Source organism: Pan troglodytes, chromosome 15 (genome assembly GCF_028858775.2).
Source record: "Pan troglodytes isolate AG18354 chromosome 15, NHGRI_mPanTro3-v2.0_pri, whole genome shotgun sequence".
NCBI lineage: Eukaryota > Metazoa > Chordata > Mammalia > Primates > Hominidae > Pan > Pan troglodytes.
The window spans coordinates 103,418,285-103,440,461 of record NC_072413.2 but is presented as its reverse complement, the minus strand read 5'-3'; the positions used below and the strand labels follow the sequence as shown (position 1 = coordinate 103,440,461).

The 22,177-nt window shown below is 54.6% G+C and overlaps 2 protein-coding genes across 11 annotated transcripts in view; both read right to left on the bottom strand.

Annotated features, from left to right (window-relative positions):
* Positions 1-1,203: 1,203 nt before the first annotated feature.
* TEX22 (testis expressed 22) lies at positions 1,204-15,559 on the bottom strand. Of its 5 annotated transcripts, none has more exons than XM_016926846.4 (4): positions 15,441-15,559; positions 14,596-14,784; positions 1,564-1,692; positions 1,204-1,396 (listed from the first exon to the last, which is right to left on the bottom strand). In XM_016926846.4, the coding sequence occupies exons 2-4, from the start codon at positions 14,743-14,745 to the stop codon at positions 1,223-1,225; spliced, it is 453 nt and encodes a 150-aa protein (XP_016782335.3). In that variant the 5' UTR covers positions 14,746-14,784; positions 15,441-15,559; the 3' UTR covers positions 1,204-1,222. The 5 variants fall into 5 exon arrangements, with proteins under 5 accessions (XP_016782335.3, XP_016782338.3, XP_016782337.3 ...); XM_016926849.4 differs by having other exon boundaries at positions 15,258-15,544; XM_016926848.4 differs by having other exon boundaries at positions 14,596-14,856; positions 15,441-15,544.
* A 369-nt stretch (positions 15,560-15,928) lies between these two features.
* The window catches only part of PACS2 (phosphofurin acidic cluster sorting protein 2), a 101,787-nt gene continuing 95,538 nt past the window's right edge, over positions 15,929-22,177 (bottom strand). For 4 of the 6 annotated variants that reach the window (XM_063793162.1, XM_063793161.1, XM_003314539.7 and 1 more), the window contains 3 exons: positions 21,232-21,458; positions 20,742-20,855; positions 15,929-19,524 (listed from right to left, as the gene is read on the bottom strand). In XM_063793162.1, coding sequence (XP_063649232.1) covers positions 19,406-19,524; positions 20,742-20,855; positions 21,232-21,458 — 460 coding nt within the window. In that variant the 3' untranslated portion in view covers positions 15,929-19,405. The remainder of the gene's footprint in view (positions 19,525-20,741; positions 20,856-21,231; positions 21,459-22,177) is intronic. The other 2 variants (XR_010151046.1, XR_010151047.1) reach the window with 1 other exon arrangement.

Here is a 22,177-nt window from a genome sequence, read left to right as displayed (position 1 = left end):
AAGGAGGAGGGAACTTCACTGAGTCTTTACAGTAAGAAGGGGAGACAGGCAGGTGCAGAGGATTCAACTCGGGCCAGGGATCCTGTGTCAGGGCAGCAGGTGGCTGGCAGTGCAGTCAGGTGGCTTCTCAGCAGCAGGAAGGGGAGGGGTAGAGGCCAGGTGGGCAGCACAGCCAGCATGTAGTGTGTCTGGTGGTCCAGGCCACCGCACAGGTCCAGCTCCTGCCCTCACCTGGAGCCCAGGAGTGATCACCTCCGCTTGCCCCAAAGCCTCCTCCACCTAGCACCTCCACAGAAGCCCAGTCAGGCCCCTAACAGTCAGTCACAGAGTCCAGGGCCCTTTCCCCACCCCCACCCACCCCGGGCTGGGAACCCATGCTCACAGCCCTCCTGCCCTGCCTCCCAATCCAGTCCCCCTGCAACTTAGTGTCCCCAAAATGCAGCTGGGACACGTTACCCCGGCTCAGCACCCTTCCGAGGGCCCTGCAGCCTGGAAACGAGGCAGTCACCCAGTGGACCATGGCCCGCAGGCCCCTGCGGCAGCCAGCTCCTCACAGTTGCTCAGACCCCCTGCGCAGGATACCCTCTTGGCCCTCGTCCACCACCAGCGTCGCTGTCCAGAGGCCAGGAGGCATCTCTGCCTCCAGACAGCCTCCCTCTGTGCTGGGCACTGCATTGGGTCCCTGGGCTTGCTGCTCCCCACCACAGCACCCCTGAGGTCCCGTGTGCCCTTCTGGGTCTTCAGAGGCAGGACCCAATGTGAGACCCCACCCCCTGGAGAACGCTGCCTGGCCCATCTCACAGCCTGGTGCAGGCAGATACCCAGTTCCCCAGACCAGGCCAGCCAAGGAGCTGAGTCTCCAGGCAGCGCCTGCCACTGGGGCTTCCCAGGACACCAGTGCACCTCAGGCAGGCCCAGGTACCCCAGGCCTCCTCCCAGCGGCCCCGAGGGCAAGCTCCTGCTACCCAGGCCTTGCCAGGGCCCTCTCAGACTGACCCGGGGCAGTGTTCCCCTCCCCTAGATGGCCTCCCATGGCCCCTAGCCCCGTCTCCAAGGCCTCAGCAGCTGCAGGCTGTCCGGAGCCAGGTCCTGCCTGGCCTGTTTTCCTAACATGGGTGGGTGGTGACCCCCTGGTGGGGCACAAAGAAGGCGCAGAGGCTGCCCCCACCCTGGGCCCCCAAGGAAAGGCACTGGAAGACAGACAACGGGCTGAATGGGGCTCTTAGGAAGGGGGTGACCTCGAGGCCTCGAAAGTCGCATTATGCCAGAAAGGCGCACTCCGCGCCAGGAAGTCCTGGAAGGCGTTGGTGGACTCGGTGGACCTCAGCGGGTGGGGAAGGAGCACGTCCTTGTCCACGTCCTCCGACACCAGCTGGGCTACCATCTGCACGACGTCCTGCGGGCGAGGGTGGTCAGGGAGCCTCGAGGGGCGGGAAGGGGACAACGGCGGGGCCCGGGAGCGCCAGGGTAAAGGGTCCAGTGGGACTGAGTCGAGGGAGGCGAGGTGGAGGCGCGGGGCGGGGCGGGGCAGGGACGGGGCTGGGAGGACCCGCCCCCGCGCACCCTGCAGTGCAGCTGGGTCCCGGCGGCGCCCGGCCTCTCCCGGCCGCCCAGCGTGGCCAGCCGCCGGCGCTCGTCGATGCTGACGCTCCAGTGGCGGCCCGGGCGCCCGCGTTCCGGCGGCTCGCACACCTGCGGGGACAGGGCAGCGGGTGGGCGAGGGCCTCGGCGCCAGCTCCCCTTCGCCGCTCCTACCCAGCACCCGCCGACCCTCAGAGCTCGCCCCCTCGGCGGCCGGGGGCGCTTTCTAAAGCGCCGTCTGCTCAGCCTCCCGCTGCTCCAGCGCCGGCTCCCGGCGCGGGGCCTCAGGCAGTGTGGCCCTCTGTGGCTTTGCACAGTAATCTGTGCCAGGACACCGCCCAACCCAGTACCTGCCCCGCTTCATGTACAGCAGGGCTGCCTCTGGACCGCTTAGTCCTCACGGCCGGCCCCCGGCTTGACCGGCAGGAGAACCCCCGGAGCTCGAGCACTGATGTGTGCCTCAGGCAAGGCAGGACTAAGGCCAGCTCCAGACTGCCCTTCTCCCCAGACCCCTCTGAAATGATCATAAAGAGAGTTCGGGAGAAAATAAAGATCATGCATCCATAGACAAAAGACCAGCGCCAGTGGAGGAGGGCCCCTGGCAGGGTACAGGAGACTGGAGGGCAGGGACCACCAGCTGGAGAGGCTGTGGGAGGGCCACAGGGCAAGGCCAGAAGCAGGTGAGGTCCCCAGCACGACCTCTATCCCCCAAGAAGGAACTTCCCACGTGGGCTGCAGGAGACGGTTCCTCCAGACTCTGCTCAGCCTGAAGTTCACCATCCTCCACCTCCCTCACCAGGGGGAAGGGGAGAGGGGAGAGAAGGCAGTGCCATGCTAAGAGTGGGATTCATGCAAACTGGAAGCGAATTCTCATTCCTCAAAACATTAAAATCAGAATTGCCGTGGGATCCAGCAATTCCGCTTTCGGGTATATACCCAAAAGAGTTGAAGGCAGGAAGGCAAACAGACGTGCGCAGTCCAACACAGCAGTGGTCATTATTCACAACAGCGAAAATGTGGAAGGAATCCAGGTTTCCACAATGGATGAATGGATAAAGAAAATGTGGCAGATCCAGAAAATGGAATATTATTAAGCCTTAAAAAGTAAAAAGGCTGGCCGGGTGTGGTGGCTCATGCCTGTAATCCCAGCATTTTGGGAGGCCGAGGCGAGTAGATCACCTGAGGTCAGGAGTTCGAGACCAGCCTGACCAACATGGAAAAACCCCATCTCTACTAAAAATACAAAATTAGCTGGGCGTGGTGGCACATGCCTGTAATCCCAGCTACTCAAGAGGCTGAGGCAGGAGAATCACTTGAGTCCGGGAGGTGGAGGTTGCACTGAGCTGAGATCACGCCATTGTACTTCAGCCTGGGCAACAAGAGCAAAACTCCGTCTCAAACAAACAAACAAAAAAGGTAAGGAGGCTAGGCGCCATGGTTCACATCTGCAATCCCAGCAGTTTGGGAGCCCAAGGCAGGAGGATCGCTTGAGGCCAGGAATTCTAAACCAGCCTGTGAGACCCCATCTCTACAAAAGAAAAATTAAAAAATTAGCCAAGTTCAGTGGCACATGCCTGTAGTCCTTGCTACTGGGGAGGCTGAGGCAGAGATTGCTTGAGCCCAGGAGGCTGAGGCTGCAGTGAACTGTGATTTTGCCACTGCACTCCAGCCTGGGTGACAGAGTAAGACTCTGGGAAAAAAAAAAAAAAAAAAAAAAAGAGAGAGAGAAAGAAAAGGAAGGAAGGAGAAAGAGAGAAAAAGAACGAAAGAAAGAATGAATGAAAGAAAGAAAGGAAGGGAGAAAGAAACAGAAAATGTAAGAAAATCCTGGCTGGGCACAGTAGCTATAATCCAAGCACTTCAGGAGGCTGAGGAGGGAGGATCGCTCGATCCCCTTGAACTCCCCAGGAGTTCAAGGCCACAGTGAGCTAGGATTGCACCACTGCACTCCAGCCTGGGTGACAGTGCAAGACTCTGTCTCAAAAAAAAAAAAAAAAAGAAGAAGAAGAAGTCTTAATAGTCTAGGGCACCACCACACAGCAGCGCTGCAAGCTAGAAGGTGATGGACAAAGCCTTAAAACCCTGAAAGAAAATTATTTCCCACCTAGTATCTCACCCAACCAAGGTGTCATTCAAGCATACAGGCAGAATAAAGATATTTTCACATCTTTAGAGTCTCAAAAACTTTCACATCCTCTGAACCCTTTTGGAGGAAGCTGCCAGATGTACTCCAGCAAAACAAATGATTAACCCAAGAGAACAAGCTGGGGCCCAGGAAACAAGGGGTCCTGTAGACAGGAGGCAGGCGGATTGTGGGGGGAGGGGAGAGGGAGTGGGGAAGGCTACTCAGTGGCCCTGCCAGCTGGGCTGGTTGCTGGCAGTCCAGGGCTCCAGGAAGGCCACTGCCAAGGAGAAAACACAGCTCCAGACGACCCAACGTACAGGGGTCTGTGAGAGGAGAGTCCTAGATTTGTTGGAAGGTTTAGGAAAGAATAATCAGTTCCTAGAAGAGGGAGGAGCAGGAGGAGGGGGAGGGGGAGGAGGGGGGAACACAATGATTTCCTCCAGGGAAAACAGCACAAAGGCAACACGGCCTTCCCACGGTCACGATGCCACATGGTCACTGTAAAGCTAACAGTGGAATTGGGTTTCTGCTGAGTAGACAGAATGCTGGTGGGAGGATGGGGAAGGGGCGCTACACCCTTCGTCTCTGTGGTGGGGCATGGACAGAATGCAAGACAGAGGAATGAAAAGGAGGCAGTGCGGCCGGGCACGGTGGCTCACGCCTGTAATCCCAGCATTTTGGGAGGCCGAGGCGGGCAGATCACCAGAGGTCAGGAGTTTGAGACCAGCCTGGTCAGCATGGCGAAACCCTGTTTCTACTAAAAATACAAAAATTAGCCCAGCATGGTGGCGCGCACCTGTAATCCCAACTACTTGGGAAGCTAAGGCAGGAGAATCGCTTGAACCCAGGAGGCAGAGGTTGCAGTGAGCCAAGATCATGCCATTGCACTCCAGTCTGGGTGATGGAGCGAGACTCTGTCTCAAAAACAAAAAACAAACAAACAAAACACAAAAATTAGCTGCGTGTGGTGGTGGGTGCCTGTAGTCCCAGCTACTTGGGAGGCTGAGGCAGGAGAATCACTTGAACCCCGGAGGCGGAGGTTGCAGTGAGCCAAGATCACGCCACTGCACTCCAGCCTGGTGATAGAGTGAGACTCCGTTTCAAAAAAAAAAAAAAAAAGGAAGAAAGAAAGAAAGAAAAGGAGGCAGCGCACCGGCAAAAGTGCACTTCTCACCTCAGCATGCGGTGGGACGTCTGCAAGGGCTGAGAGTGGCTTTGGGGACTGCTGTTCTAAATATATATGTTTTAACAAAAGTAATTTAAAATTTAAAAAAATAAGATTGAAGTAATGAGTAATCCAACAGACACAGGAGAACATGCACAGAACTCTTTAACTCACAGAGAATCCATGTTCTTCCCAAACACGCTCAACATGCACATGAATTGGCCACAAACAAAATAGACCCCAATGCAGATAGAGCCCCGTAACACAGACAGACCCCAATGCAGACAGACCCCCATAACACAGACGGACCCCCATGCAGACAGACCCCCATAACACAGATGGACCCCAATGCAGACAGACCCCCACAACACAGATGGACCCCCATGCAGACAGACCCCCATAACACAGACAGACCCCAATGCAGACAGACCCCCACAACACAGATGGACCCCCATGCAGACAGACCCCCACAACACAGATGGACCCCAATGCAGACAGACCCCCACAACACAGATGGACCCCCATGCAGACAGACCCCCATAACACAGATGGACCCCAATGCAGACAGACCCCCACAACACAGATGGACCCCAATGCAGACAGACCCCCACAACACAGATGGACCCCCATGCAGACAGACCCCCATAACACAGACAGACCCCAATGCAGACAGACCCCCACAACACAGATGGACCCCCATGCAGAGACAGACCCCCATAACACAGATGGACCCCAATGCAGACAGACCCCCACAACACAGATGGACCCCAATGCAGACAGACCCCCATAATACAGATGGACCCCCATGCAGACAGACCCCCACAACACAGATGGACCCCCATGCAGACAGACCCCCATAACACAGATGGAACCCCATGCAGACAGACCCCCACAACACAGATGGACCCCATGCAGACAGACCCCCACAACACAGATGGACCCCCATGCAGACAGACCCCCACAACACAGATGGACCCCCATGCAGACAGACCCCCACAACACAGATGGACCCCCATGCAGACAGACCCCCACAACACAGATGGACCCCCATGCAGACAGACCCCCACAACACAGATGGACCCCAATGCAGACAGACCCCCACAACACAGATGGACCCCCATGCAGACAGACCCCCATAACACAGATGGAACCCCATGCAGACAGACCCCCACAACACAGATGGACCCCATGCAGACAGACCCCCACAACACAGATGGACCCCAATGCAGAGACAGACCCCCACAACACAGATGGACCCCAATGCAGACAGACCCCCATAACACAGATGGAACCCCATGCAGACAGACCCCCACAACACAGATGGACCCCAATGCAGACAGACCCCTATAACACAGATGGACCCCCATGCAGACAGACCCCCGTAACACAGGGTTCTGCAACTACAAAGTGACACAATTAGAAATTAATAGCAAAAGGATAACAAAACACTCCTGTTGATATGGACATTCCAAAACACCCTTCTAATTAAGTCCTGAGTGAAAAAGAAAATAAAGACTGAAATACCAATTTATTTAGAAAGAAACAATGGCAGAGTGCAGTGGCTCTCGTCTGTAATCCCAACACTTTGGGAGGCCTAGGCAGGATGGCTTGACCTCAGCAGAGAAGTTCGAGACCAGCCTGGGCAACATAGGGAGACCTCATCTCTACAAAAAATAATTAGCTGGGCATGGTGACGTGTACCTACAGTCCCAGCTATTTGGGAGGCTGAGATGGGAGGATCACTTGAGGCTAGGAGTTCAAGGCTGCAGTGAGCCGTCATGGTGCCACACGCTGCACTCTAGCCTAGACAACAAAGTGAGATCCCATCTCTAAAAAAATTTAAGAAACTGGCCAGGCATGGTGGCTCATGCCTGTAATCCCAGCACTTTGGGAAGCCAAGGTGGGTGAATGGCCTGAGCTCAGGAGTTCAAGACCAGCCTGAGCAACATGATGAAACCCCATGCCTACTAAAATATAAAAGATTAGCCAGGCATGGTGGTGTGCACCTGTAATCCCAGATACTCAGGAGGCTGAGACAGGAGAATTGCTTGAACCCAAGAGGTGGAGGCTGCAATGAGCCAAGATCACGCCACTGCACTCCAGCCTGGGTGACAGAGTGAGATTGTCTCAAAAAAAAAAAAAAAAAAAATTAAGAAATTAGCCAGACATGGTGGCTGAGAAACGAAGGATGAAATCAGGACACACCAAAACGTGAGGTATGGTCAAAGCTGTGCTGCGAGAAGCTGGAGCTTTAAATACATCTTTAGAAAAAGGTCCCCAAACCATGACCGTGCAAATTATTTGAAAAGATACAAAAAGAACAGCAAAAGAAATGGTCTGAAAGCTTAAAGATGAAATTAGGAAAGATTAATGACTAAATTAAAATTTAAAAATGGTGAATAATGATCACAATGGGCTCTTTGAAAAACCAATAAAACAGACTTACTCTTTCCTTACATCCTCACCAACTCCACATAGATCCACCTTTATAATTTTTGCCAACTTTTTCACTGTTTCACTTCATTTAGTTCCTTTTCTTTTTTTTTTTTTTAGGAACTGCAAGTACGTAGACTTAGTTCATTTTTTTTCTCCTTTTTTTTAAAGATACAGGGTCTTGTTCTGCCTCCCGAGCAGCTGGGAGCCTACAGTGGCACACCACCCTGGCTAATTTTTATTTTTTGCAGAGATAGGGTCTCACTATGCTGTCCAGACTGGTCTTGAACTCCTGGCCTTAAGTGATCCTTCTGCCTTGGCCTCCTGAAGTGCTGGGATTTACAGCAGTGAACCACTGTGCCTGGCCCACTTTTCTATCCAGTTTTAAAAATAGTTTCCTCATTGCTTTCAAGCATCTCTTCATAGATTCTGGTTGGTAAACATTTGAATGTTATAAATGTTACAAGTATTTTCTTCCAGACTGTCGTTTAACATTTTTGTGTCTTTGATTGCACAGAAATGTTTAAAAACTCTGCAGTTAGATTTGTCAGGCTTTTCCTTCAAGGATTTTGTGTTTGGCCTACGAAAGGCACTTATCACTTCCAGATCCCAAATATTCTCTCATATACTCTCTCAGTGCTTACATGGTTTGGGTTTAATGTTTTTTGTGTGTGCATTTTTTTGAGAGACGGAGCCACACTCTACCATCTTCTGACTATACAGCCAATCACCCCAATACCACTTACTGAAAGGTCTGTTTCTCACTACTCTGAAATGCCATGCTCAACATAAATTAAATCCCCACATTTATGCACAGGTTGGTTTCCGGGCTACTTGTCCAGGCAGTGGTGTCTTTGCCACCTTCTGCCACAGGGCCACACAGTTTTAATTGTTGGAGCTGGTGCGGACAAGCCAGGCCTTGCTCTTATTTTCCAAAATTGTTGCATGGTTCCTTTTCCAAGTAAACATTTAAAAACATCTTTATTTTTTCAAATTATACTTTAATGAATATTAGCAATATCTTGTTTACTTCTGCATGCTTTTGAACTCTGAACAAAGCCACATGGCATGAATAATTTTGTCACCTTTTTGCCTCTTTCACTCAGGAATAGGTCTATGAGACTCACGCTCGCGGCTGCATGCAACAGGCGTCCACACAACCACATTCCCAAATCCGAGGTAAGTTTGCTGTTTGACAGAAAAATGCAATGTGAACTGATGCACGGCCGTTTGGTGTCCATCTTCACCCTGCGGTTGGAATATTCCTGTGCTTACCCCTGCACACGTTCACAACCCTACCGCTGAATCTGGTTGTTTTCAATCCACTCTGACAATGTCTGTCTTTTAACTGGAACACTTAGTCCGTTTTCATTGACGGAATTAAATGACATACCGGTGATTCTATCTGCCATCGTATCTCCTTCTGTTCTTCTGCTGTAATATGTGAGGGCAGGCAAACTCATCTAACTCCGAAGATGAAAGCAACTCGATCTTTTTCTTTTTTGAGTCAAGGTCTGGCTCTGTTGCCCAGGTTGGAGTGTGGTGGTGCAATCTCAGCCCACTGCAGTTTCTGCCTCACAGACACAAGTGATCCTCCTGCCTCAGCCTCCACGTAGCTGGCACTACAGGTACATGCCACCATGCCTGGCTAACTTTTTGTAATTTTTTTGTAGAGATGGGGTTTTGCCATGTTGCCAAGCTGAGCTCAAGCAATCCTCCCACCTAGGCCTCCCAGAGTGCTGGGATTACAGGTGTGAGCCACCATGGCCCACCCCCCTCCTCTTCTCAGAGGAACCGAGAACACTTTAGTTCTACTCACAGGCACCATCTTGACATTTATGCCATTGCAGGTACATATATTGATTGTATCCTTGCTTTTCTGTGCATGAGTGACATCCAGTGACTATCAGTTTCAGTTTACTCAGACACTTCCTACTTCCTCTCATGCTTTATCCATTTCAGACCTTTCATCACTTTCATGATGCTTTGAGATCATTTCTTCAGAACTGAGGTGAGAGTGTGCTGGGGGCAAATTCTTTTTTATCATTTAAAAACTTTATTTACTTAGCCCTTTGTATAATCCATTTTTGCTGGGCCTGCTATTCCAGGCTGAGCATGGCTTCCCCTGAGCACAGGCATGCTACTGCTCTACTGTGACGAGCTCCTGTGGCTGCTTTGAAGGTTCTGTCTTCCCACTCTAATTGCTTCTGAGGTTTTTGTCACTGGCATTCTACAATTTCACTATTATGCTTCTCAGTACATAATTTCTTAAAGCGTATAGACTAAGTGACTGCCTGTGACAGCTGTCCTCCAAGATGGCATCCAATGATCCTCACCTCCTGGTATCCATGCCCCTGTGTCGTCCCCTCTCACACTAAATAGGATGACCAGTGTATCCAAAACGGATACTGTAGAAAGAGAGGAGTGTGACTTCCAAGGTTAAGTCATGGAAGTCATTGCAGCTTTCAGCTCACTCTCTCCACTCACTCACTCTGGGGGAAGCCAGCCCCCATACTGAGGATACTGAAGCTGTCCTATGGGGAGATCCACGTGGTAAGGAGCTGAGCCTCCTGCCAGCCCCTATCATGGACTCGCCAGTCATGTGAATGAGCTGCCATGGAAGCAGTCTCCAGCCTTCCTCAAGCTTTGAGATGACTGAAGTGTTGACTGCTATCTCAACTATAAGCTCCTGAGAGATCTCAAACCAAAGCCACCAGCTAAGCAGCTCCCAAATTTCTGACCTACGGAAACTAAGATAAAAATACTTACTGTTTTAAGTTGCTAAGCTCTGGGGAAATTTGTCATGCAGCAATGGATAACCAATACATTGCCAAAGGCTGGGTATGGTGGCTCATGCCTGTGATCCCAGCTCTTAGGAAGGCCAGGAGTTAGAGACCAGCCTAGGTAACATAGTGAGACCCTGTCTGTAATTTTTTTTAAAAAGTAAACTAGTAATACATTTCCAGAATCACTATGTACATTTAAAATGAAATTTTCAAGATTCATGAAGTCTGTTTTTTTAAAAAACACTGAATTGTTTTTGGGAAGCTTGGCATGTTTAAAACGTTAAATCTGGCTGGGCGCAATGGCTCATGCCTATAATCCTAACACTTTGGGACCCCAAAGCTGGAGGATCACATGAGCCCAGTTCAAGACCACACCAGGCAACATAGTAAGACCCCATCTCTGCAAAAATTTTTTAAAAATTAGCTAGGCATGGTGGCATGCCACGGTGGTCCCAGCTACTTGGGAGGCTGAGGTGGGAGGATAGCTGGAGTCCAGGAGGTCCAGGCTGTAGTGAGCTGTGATTAGAGAAGCAGGAGTCTAGGAGAGCCAGGATAACATCATTTTATGTTCAACTCCACCTTAAGACTAATAGAGCACATTCCTTGCAGGTCACAACCACGGTCCTAAGATGTTTACAGCTAAGGAAGCAGCTTGGTAATGCCTACAAGGACAAACTCGTAGAAAAGGAAGTTCAGATGTCCCAACACCCACAATAATATATGCTTTCAAGATAATTATAGTTATGCTTTAATGTACTTGCACACTAAAATGTAAAATAGTTTCCTTTTAATCAATAGAATAATAAATTGTTATGCTGTCAGCCCACCCATACGTAGGCACAGCTTGGTCTTTACATAGATAAGACCTCGATATAAGAAAAACTAAAAACAAAGTAGGTGTGTTCCTCTGCTTGCTTGTTGAGGATGCCCTGCTCTGCAGTGGAGCGGCTTTCAATAAATGATCTCTTCTCACTGCACTCTGCAGCTCGCCTCAAATTCCTTCCTGCATGAGATCCAAAAATCCTCTCTTGGGGTCCAGATGGAGATCCCTTTTCCAGTAACACTGTGATCATGCCACTGTACTCCAGCCTGGTGACAGAGCAAGACCCTGTCTCAAAAACACACATATGAAATCTGCCCATCCAATATGATAAACATCTCCATGAGGAGCTCTATATGCTATTCAGTAACATTGTAAAGTGTTCTTCATGAAGGAATTGAACAACAGGTTTCTCTTTTTTTTCTTTTTTTTTTGAGACAGAGTCTCGCTCTGTCGCCCAGGCTGGAGTGCAGTGGTGTGATCTCGTCTCACTGCAAGCTCCGCCTCCCGGGTTCACACCATTCTCCTGCCTCAGCCTCCTGAGTAGCTGGGACTACAGGCGCCCACCACCATGCCCAGCTAATTTTTTTGTATTTTTTAGTAGAGACGGGGTTTCACCGTGTTAGCCAGGATGGTCTCGATCTCCAGACCTTGTGATCCGCCCGCCTCAGCCTCCCAAAGTGCTGGGATTACAGGCATGAGCCACCGCACCCGGCCAGTAACAGGTTTATTTCTAAGAACTTCATAGTTCCTGTTGCGAAGTTGAATAGCATCCTTTGTTTCCATTCCATTTTCTGGTTTTTACTGTGTTGAAAAGTTGTGAATGGTGATCACATATCCAAACTCCCTCTTTTATCTGTACTCATGTTTCTTAAATTGGATTTTCCAAGTAGGTAACATATTAGATGCAAATAGTGATTTTCATCTTTTCAGATATTTACACATCTCATTTTCTTGATTTACTATAAGGGCTTCGGTTTCCAGAATACTGTTTATTTACTTTTTTGAGACAGTATCCCTCTGTCGCCCAGGCTGGAGTGCAGTGGCGGAATCTCGGCTCACTGCATCCTCCAACTCCCGGGTTCAAGCAATTCTCCTGCCTCAGCCTCCCAAGTAGCTGGGATTACAGGCACCCACCACCATGCCCAGCTAATTTTTGTATTTTTAGTAGAGACGGGGTTTCATCACATTTGTCAGGATGGTCTCCAACTCTCGACCTCAGGTGATCCGCCTGCCTCGGCCTCCCGAATTGTTGGGATTACAGGCGTGAGCCACCGCACCTGGCGATTTTTCTGACGTCATAGTGCTACCATGCATCCATCTGCTTGCATCTGAAATACTTCCATTGGTGGCCACTGCAAGCTCTTGAGAGCTCCCCTCCGTCAGGCTACGGAGATGTCCATCTCTTCCCACCTTATCCAGAATCTACAGGTTTCTATACTTCGGTTTTTTTTAAATTATACTTTTAAGTTCTAGGGTACATGTGCACAACGTGCAGGTTTGTTACATATGTATACATGCGCCATGCTGTTGTGCCGCACCCATTAACTCGTCATTTAGCATTAGGTATATCTCCTAATGCTATCCCTCCCCTCCCCCCATCCCACAACAGTCCCCGGTGTGTGATGTTCCCCTTCCTGTGCCCATGTGTTCTCGTTGTTCAATTCCCACCTATGAGTGAGAACATACAGCGTTTGATTTTTTGTCCTTGCGATAGTTTGCTGAGAATGATGGTTTCCAGCTTCATCCATGTCCCTACAAAGGACATGAACTCATCCTTTTTTATGGCTGTGACTTCTTTTGTTCTTAAGGAAAGATACTGGAATTTATTAGTATTACTTTTCAACATCTATTGAGATAATCATGTGATTTTCCACCTGTTGTTACTGAACTTTATTTACAGATTTCAAAATTCCTTTGTCCTTGGGTTACAATCTTCTTTTATTTACATACAACTTCATTTATTCCATATACATTCATTGAGCACCTACTATGTGCCAGACACTGTCCTAAGCACTGGGACAGAGCTGTGAAGAGACATGTGCCTGCTCTCCTGGCAGGCGGAAGTGTGCAGGACCCATCCTTATGGCTATGAAATTCAGCATTTCAGGTGCTCCTGGATTTGGTCTAGTACTTACTCAGGATTTTTCAATCTATGCCCACAGGTAGACTGGCACATCGTTTTCTCTTTTTCCTTTTCTCCCTCTGTTCTCTTCTGGCACTGGTATTGGGTGATACCGGCTCCATATCAGAAGTGGCTCTGGGCAGGTGAAGCTTCATCAATGAGGATGACTAATTTCTTGTTTGGGAGTGCCCACCTATAAAGTCATCTGGGCACCCACATTTTTTAGGGAAGATTCCCTGTCCCCAAACTAAAAACCTGCCCATCAGCAGAGATGCACCCATACCCCTTTCCACCCTTGGCCAACAACCTAATTCTCCCACTGCTCGCCTGCCCTGGGAGGCCTTCAGCCCACTCTTCTGCCTCCCAGCCTTGTCCTCAACCGCCATTACCCAAAGCCACCAGTCCATCTCTTGGAACTACAAATACAGCCTGGCTGCCCCTGCCCAAGAGCCACTGGGTCCCTGTGTCCTTGCTGGATGTGGGTCCAATACACACTCCTCCTGCATCCACATCCCTACCCCTTCAGACATAGTGCCCTGTCCCCAGCCCTGTGCAGGACAGAAGCCTCACACCCCCTGGCCCTCCTCCTGAGCGGCCCTCACTAGACAGGTGACCTATGTGTATTTATAGTCCAGATTGCCTATCATGAGATGTTCGCCTCCCAAAAGCCACTGCATCTGCTGGTTTGGTCACCCCACTCCCCAGCACCTGACACCATCATAGGGGTTTTGAAAGCATTTGGGCCTGAAGGACATGACTGAGAGGGTACAAAGGGGCCTCAGCGGGCAGCCCTGGGAACACACGCAGACACGCCTGTGTGCATGGCTCAATGAGCTCCCCACACTGAACTGGCCGCATGACCAGCGCCAGCTGCCAAAGCATTGCCAGTGCCCAGGAGCCCCTGCACCCATCTCGCCACAGCCTAGAGCCATCTCTGAGCCTGGCTTTGAACCTGCCAAAAGTGGAACCACACAAGTGGGGTTCTGGCTTCCTCTGCCCTCAGAGAACGTCCTAAGGCTGAACAGCTATATCCCACCATTCTCACTACTGGGCCTGACACAAGCCTGTAGCTCACTGTCCAGCAGTAGAGAGACCAGGAGATGCTTCCAGTTTGGGGAATCGCAGCAGAGCCTCTCCCACCATTTTGTTTTGGTCAACTTTCAGTGACAAATCCTTCTCCTGACAGCTGCCCCACCTGGTTGGGAGGACACCACCCCCCCGGGGACCTTGCTTTCCCTCCTGCTTCTTGCCACCTTCAGCCCGGGGTGGGAGCACTGGGGAGGGCTAAGGGAAGTGTGCTGCGTTGCCTCCTTCCTGGCCTTGGAAGACCTCTCTACAGAGCCCAGCAGAGGCCGGTGGCCCACGGTTCTGGAGGCAAGAAGGGTGCAGGTCCACCTTGGTGCTCGTCCAGGGCCATGGGGAAGAGAGCCTCCTGAGTCCAGCCATCTGTTTCTCATCAGTCCCACTCCCATCACGACCAGCCTGGAGTTTTCAGAGACAGCGGCCTCAGGCGGGCTGGGGACAGGAGAGTAGCCTCGGCCAGGGTTTCCTTCCGCTTACCCAGTCCTGAGTCTGCAGTCCCTGCTGAACGCTGCTCTGGATACTGGGCTGGCCCCAGGCTGCTGTCAGGCCCAGTGGGGGCCGCCTGTGCTCTTGGGAGAGGTGCGACTCCAGCTTCTTCCCCTGGGGGGACAGTTTTCTGCTATCCATCTCTAGCCCTAGTAGGCTGCTTGTCCACACCTCTGAGATCTGGGGGAAGGAGCAGGATGAGGTGGGGCGGGGCCCCCAAGGCCATCCATGTGCCCAGCAATACCTGAGTCCCTGGGGGCAGACAGTGGCAGTATCAGGGTCTGCTAGGGTCACCTTCCAGCCAAAGGTCAGGCATCACTGACCCCTCTGGGTGGAGTGGATCCCCCAGCTCCCGCCGCAGCTCTTCTCCCAGCCTCCCGAACTGTCCTCTCTGCCCCTGCCGACCCCACCCCGGGAGCCTGGAAAGCCTTCGGCAGCCTGCTGCACGGACTCCACGCCTCTGCCAGCCTTCTCAGACGGTTCCAGGGGCATCAGCCCTCAGCCAGCACTGCGGGCACGCTCTCAGGGCCCGGCCTTGCTACGCCCGGGGCGAAGGAAAGGCCCAGAGCTCTTGCCACAGCCCTGCTCCCGACCCTGAGACCTCCCCTCCACGCGGCCCAGGCCTCACCCCAGGCCCAGCCCGGAGCCCTTACGTGCCCGCCCTCTCCGGTGGGGAGGCGGGGTCTGCGCGGCCGGGGTCCGCGGAGGGACGGGGGAAGAAGGCTCAGGACACACGCTGGAGGCCGTGGGCACTCTGGGGTTCGGCGGGGGGACACGGGAACGGCGTTCGGAGGTGGGGGGTACGTGGGCACCCGGAGACAGAAGGAGGGACAGACCCGCCGCGGATGGAGAGGCCACAGGGGGCCGGTGGAGTACACCGCGGCTTGAGGGGCCCAAAGGGCCGGCGCCTCGCTCCAGAACTTCCGCTACGGCAAGCCCCGCCCCCGCCGGTTCCGCTTCCGGTCTGCGCCGCGCCTGCGTTCTGGGCTCCGTTGCGGAGGGTGGGGGATGGGCGCGGCCTGGGGGTCCCCGGCGCATATCCGGGTCTATGGCCGCTGCCGCCCCACGGGCCCTTCCGGGCGTCGGCCTCCGGGGTCTCCCGAAGCACAGACCTGAACTTGGGGTTTGTCGGCCTGAGCCCCTTTCGGCCCTGCGCCCTTCCCACGGCGCGATGCCGCTGAGCCCCGGGCCACCTCCGCGCGCGCGGGGCCGCAGGGCTGGGGCGGGGCGGACCCAGGACAGGGCGCGCGGGCGGGAGGGAGGCGCTGCTCCGCCGCGTGCTCCCAAGGGGTGGACGGCCGAGAGAATCACACTGCAGGCGGGGGCCGGCCCCTCCAGGTTTATTAGTGTTGCATCAGCACCTTGAAATAGTCCACACGGTCACATACGTGACATTAGAATCCGTTCCCCAAAAAGCTATTTACATTAATCCCGGGTTTCATTAAAAAAAAAACTAGCAACACATACATCCTAGAAACCAAACAATGCACAATGAACCGCATGGGGGTCTGCAGAAACTACAGTGGTGCTTCTTTGGCCCACAGGGTCAGATTCCAGAGGTGCCCAGCAAGCCCAGCTCTCAGTCCCCTACAGGCCACACACCCGCGGATGACAGGACAGGTCTCGGGGAGGGGGCGGCCTGGCCCTCGGAAGAAGTGGCCTGGTCATTTTCATGAGGAATTCATTCCCGGAGGAAGGCGAGAGGCACTCAGGTCTTTCCATCTGGGAATGAGGACAGTGTGGCAAGGCTGCCAGTACCCTGCAGAGACACCCCCAGCTCTCACCCAGAGGCCCGTCTCCTGCCCCAGCTCTGGCCGAGGCACTGAACCAGGACACTGGCCTGCGTGCCCAGAGACAGTGGCCAAGGGGACCAACATGGAAGAGGAAGGCAGCAGACCAGATTGCAGGGCGGGACTGGCCCACAGCTGGCCTGGGTGAGGGTGGGGTCTGTCTACGTAATAGTGGACAGTGGCCACCAGGCCTGAGGGGTGCCTCAGTGGTGACTGGTGGCTTAACCTTTGAGACTGATGGGGCTGAGCCCTAGCTCTACAAGGGGCTGCCTCCTGTCCTGTGAGGCCAGTCCAGGGCCAAGGTCTCGGGGGGTGTGCACACCTCACACACACATCCCCCGCCCTTACCGCACTGGCTGTCAGATGGCTTTGGTTTCTAGTTGTCCTTGGTGGAACAGAGTGCTCCTCCATGCACCCTCAGAACAGCTCTGTGAGGTAGGCAGGGAAAATGCGACCATCCTGTGTAACCAGTGGGAAAACCGAGGCACAGAGGGCTGGCATGGCCCAGGTCTTGTCTGCCCAACCTCCCTGGTGCTGGGCATGGTGTGGGGGATGGACCGTGGGGCTCCTGGGTGCAGGGCAGACCCACAGCCCAGCAGCAGCAGGGGCACAGGGAGTGCCACCAGAACCCCCAGCTGCTGGATGGAGACTCTGCCCATGTTCTCCCCTTGCGTGGGTAAGGATGGAGCTGTGCAGCCAGATGGGAGGTACGGGGTAGGCAGGAGGGCTCCAGGAAAGGGGCTGCCCACAGCCAGGATGCACTAGGCAGCCTGTGGCCCCTTCCTCTAAAACCTGCTCTGAGGCCAGAAAGCCACAGCAAGGATGTTTCCACCTTCATCTCCCTACTGAGTGTGACCCTTGGGAAAGAAACTGGAAGAGCCGGCAGGACGCGGTGACTCACGCCTGTAATCCCAGCACTTTGGGAGGCCGAGGCGGGTGGATCACTTGAGGTCAGGAGTTCAAGACCAGCCTGGCCAACATGGCAAAACCCCATCTCTACTAAAAATACAAAAAAACAGCCAGGTGTGGTGGCACACGCCTGTAATCCCAGCTACTCGGGAGGCTGAGGCAGGAGAACTGCTTGAACCTGGGAGACGGAGGCTGCAGTGAGCTGAGATCATGCCACTGCACTCCAGCCTGGGCAACAGAGCAAGACTCCATCTCAAAAAAAAAAAAAAAAAGAAAAGAAAAGAAACTGGAGAGCAGAAAAACAGACGCTCTGCAGCCCAGCTTGGGGGCAGCTGGAACGAGTCGGTCAGGGTCCCACCTGTTGCCGGGGTCAGAGGCCATCAGCCCGGGGCTCACACCCTCACCGCAGACACTTCTCGGGGCAGAGCCTGAAGCCAGGATTCAATGGGAGACCTTCCTACCCTCTCCCCCACCCTGGAGTGTGCCCCAGGCTCCTGGTCCCAGGTGAAGGAGTCCCTGGTGTGGAGGGGCTCTGGTTGGGAGGGGCTGGGGCTCTGCCTCCTGCACACAGACTACCTCTGAGGCCTGAACCCAGGGAGCTGAGGCTGCACACCAGGCCACATCCTGGCCCCTCACCACAACAAAATCACCCTGTTCAGCCACCTGGGGGGGTGGCGGCCAGGAAGAGCAGGGCGGTCACAAGTAAGAAATGTGGGCCATCTCTCAGGCCAGCAAGGGTGGAGACCCCTCCAGCCCCGGCTCGAGGCCCACCCTGCCCTGCGTTTGCTTTCTGAGCATAGCCTTTTGCAGTGCTCCATCTTACGAAACCAGGCCAAGAGCCCCCAGGGTCGATCAGGGCCCCTGGGAGGGCCCCAGCTTCCCCAACTCCTCCTATGGAGACCCCAGAGTGCAGGCTTACTGGGGAGAAGCAGGACTGAGGAGGCAGGTGTGGTCAGGGAGGCCCTCTCCTGCTGTGTGGAGGGCATGGAACCCACACACAACATGGGACCCAATGCACTCTGAGGACTGTGGCCTGGAGAGCCTCCCACGCCCTGCACGGGGTACCGGGCTGCACCCATGGCTCCAAAGTGCCGGCCCCGCTGGTCAGGCCATCCCGCTGGAATCTTCATTGGCTACAGCGTTGCAGCAGGTGACACAAACACACCTGGACGCCTGCCCCATATTCACCAAAACCTGAATCTCAACCCAGATACCCCCATGGCTGACCTTAGACATACCCACTGGGGTGGAGGAAGTGGCCCCCACCTCAGGCCAACCCCAGCAGCATCTCACTATGTACCAAGCTGGGCTCTGGAACATTTTCTGGGGCCGCCTGGGCTGTGGAGGCCCCTGTGCTTGCTAAGTTTGGGGCAGGGACTACACGCAGAAGCCTCATGGTGTTTCAAGAACAGCCTGAGAGTGGGGAAGGTGTGAGGCGGGGTGGGGCAGGGGCTGGGGAAGTGGGGGCAGGCTCTGCTGGCTCTGCCCAGCCCCAGGGGGACTTCAGAAGAGCAACATGTTTGGCAGCTACATTAGAACATGTATTGAAAAGCATTAAAAATATCTGCTGCTATAAAACCTCCGCCGCAGGCAGGAGTTTATTGGGAACCACGAGTGTGCGGTGCTGGGGGCATCTCTTAGGCAGGCAGGACGGCCCCCCCAGGCTCAACTCAGGACACCCCCAACGGGACTGAGCGGCCCCATGGCCCTCGGCCTGTGGCCACTGAGCTCCGCCTGCCCCGGGCTCCCTGGGGAAGCAGAGTCCTGACTTCCAGGAAGGACAGGACACAGAGGCAAGAACTCAGCCTGTGAGGCTCTGGGTGGCTCCTGAGGCCAGAGGACGCCTTCCGCGATCCATGGCTCAGCACCGTCCTTCTGGCTTCCCAGCCCCGGGCCGAACGTTCGGGTTAATAAGCAGAGCAGTTATTCGGCTCCCGGCGGGAGCTCCCCCGTTAGTTTCCACGTTGTGAGCACATTCATACTTAAGACTGTTTCTCTTTGTGTTTTAAGCGTCTGTCTCTGTAGTAAACTGAAATGTTAACAGAAATGCAGCTGGGCCCCTCACAGCATGGGGCAGGAGGTGGGCCCCTTGGTGGGTGGGGCTAGAAGGTGGCCTTGGAGTGTCCGAAGATGCAGATGGGGAAGTGCTTCACGTGCGAGGACCACTGCGCGGCCAGCTGGAAGAACTTGACGTCGCTGCACTCCACGCCGTCGATGAGGACTGTGGGAGAGGGCTGCCTGACCGCCTGCCCCCCTGCCCGGCCTGCCCACCCTGTCCACCTGCCTGCCTGGCCCACCAGGCTGGGTGGCAGCCGGGCGTACAGGATGAGAAGGAGCCCCATGCTGGAGGGCACCAACACTTTCCTCAGGGACTCGGGGGCTCCAGGGCCATGCTGGCTCCTGAGGGACGCCATTCCTGCCCCCGCCCTCCCACACCTCAGAGCCCTGGGGGGTGGGGAGTGCAGCATTTCCCCCAGGGCTGCGTGCAGGTGGAAGGAGCAGACCCCACCACCTTCCGCCAGGTGCTGCTCGTCCACATCCACCTCCACCTGCACAGGTGTGGGAAGAAGACAGTGGGAGCCCCCTTAAAGCAGAGACCCCTGTGGGGAGACAGGGCCACGTCGACCTGGAGGTCATCTGACCCGGGCTCAAAAAGAGGAGAGCCTCCCAGAGCTCCGTTTCTCAAACAGTTACTTGCAGAGTATCTTCTCCAAAACCCCCCCCCTTTTTTTTTTTTTGAGGCGGAGTCTTGCTCTGTCACCCAGGCTGGAGTGCAGTGGCGCAATCTCGGCTCACTGCAAGCTCCGCCACCCGGGTTCACGCCATTCTCCTGCCTCAGCCTCTGCGCTCAGCCAACACTTTTAAACTACAAGCCATTATTTTTAGGCCAGCTGCGGTGGCTCGCGCCCGTAATCCCAGCATTTTGGGAGGCCGAGGCAGGCAGATCACCTGAGGTCAGGAGTTTGAGACCAGCCTGGCCAACACGGTAAAACCCCATCTCTACTAAAAATACAAAAAATTAGCCGGGCGTGGTGGCACGCGCCTGTAATCCCAGCTACTTGGGAGGCTCAGGCAGGAGAATCGCTTGAACCTGAGAGATGGAATTTGCACTGAGCGGAGATCACACCATTGCACTCCAGCCTGGGTAACAAGAGCAAAACTCTGTCTCAAAAAAAAAAAACCAAAACAAAAAACAAACAAAAAAAAGAAACAAGTCGTTATTTTTAAAAAGCAAAAAGGGTTGAAAAAAAATTCTTTCTCAGCATTTGGAAGGTTGTCAGCCTCACTGAGGGCTTCATCGAATGTGCTTGCACCTTGAATCGTGGAATGTGCGTGTCACGGCGAGACACCCGCAGCTCCTATGCTGGGCTCCAAAGCAGCCTTGCTGTGCTCTCACCTACGTCCCACTCTACAGACCCCGGGGCCCGTGGTGCTCACCCCGCAGCATGTTCTGCTGCTGCCTGGCAGTGCAGATGAGCCGGCTGATGCCCTCAATGCACTGGCTCTTAGACTCCACGTCCTTGTCCTTCGCTTTCTTGGGCAGAAACATCACTGGGAGGAGAAAAGAGGCCCTGCTGTCATCTTGCTGCTCCTTCGGGGCTGGGGCCAGGGCCAGGGGTACGTGTGGGGGAGGCACTGGGGGCTCAGCTGGTCATGGCACTGCTCACCTAGGAAACCTGCCTTCCACGGTGACTGAGGACAGCTGCTCTCCTGCCCACCCAGCTGGCCTCCGCCTGAGGCTCTGGTCAGAAGCACCTGACCCTCACTGCCCTCAGGATTCAGGCTCCCTCACTCTACCCACCCCTGCCTGCGCATGTGGGCTGCCCGAGGCCAGCCCGGGGGCTGTCATCCCTGTTGACTGCGAGCCGCCCTCTCCCACAGAGCCGCCCTTCTGCGCCGTGTGGCCTTATAGCCTGCCCCACCTCACCCTTCTTGTTCTTCTCCTTGGTGACCACGGTCATGGACATGGTGGGCGTGGCTGCAGCCTCGCCGCTGCTGGGCAGCCTGCTGACCTGGAGGGACCGGAAAGTGCACTTGAGCGTGTTTTTGGTGACAGGCAGGTCCTTCTTCTCGGCGTCCCTCTTCCTGTCCGCAGGCTGTGCTGCCGTCCAGTAGTCCACCTGCAGCCCCATCAGCTCGGCGCCGACACCCTGGCTGGGAAAGGCAGAGGGAGGCATTCACACCTGCATCTTTGGGCCTAGTGATGGGGACATCGCTGTCCCTGTGACAGGCCAGGAGGTGACAGCCAGCACCTGTGCCAACTTGCCAGCAGAGGAGGGCCGGGTGCTTGGAGCATGCTCTGTGGAGCTGTTCACATGCCCAGTCACCCCCAGAAGGGTCCTGCTTAAATTACAGGGACCCTGGCGACAGGAGAGCCTCGGCCTGGGAGGCCTGTCCACCTGCTCTCCAAGCTGCCCCTTGGAGTCGTGAGGGCCCATGCGAACCAGCTCCCTCAGGCGCAGCCTGGAAGGAGCCGGCGGCGGGAAACACAGAGGCAGGGGGGTCGGGGGGTGGTATCTGCTGGTGTGAGCCCTGCACGCAGCACCAGCACCACGCCTGGCCTCAGGGCCCACACCCCCCCCATGGCTTAGTTCCACTTGAGTGAGGTCTGCTCCGGAGAGACCCGGGCGGGCTAGCGGGGCCTCAGCACAGCTGTCGAAGCTGATCCCATGAGGACTGTCTAGAGACTCACGTCTCTTGCACCTTCTGCCCTCAGCTTGTTTTTTAAAAGCCCCAACTGTGTACAGAGCTGAGAGACAGCCCAGCACAACGCCCATGTTTATTCACTGTGCAGGAGTTTCTGTCCCGCAGAGGTCCTGCCCCCAAACCCCAGATCTGTGGCAGGAGGTGGCAGAGAGGACCCAGCCGTCCTG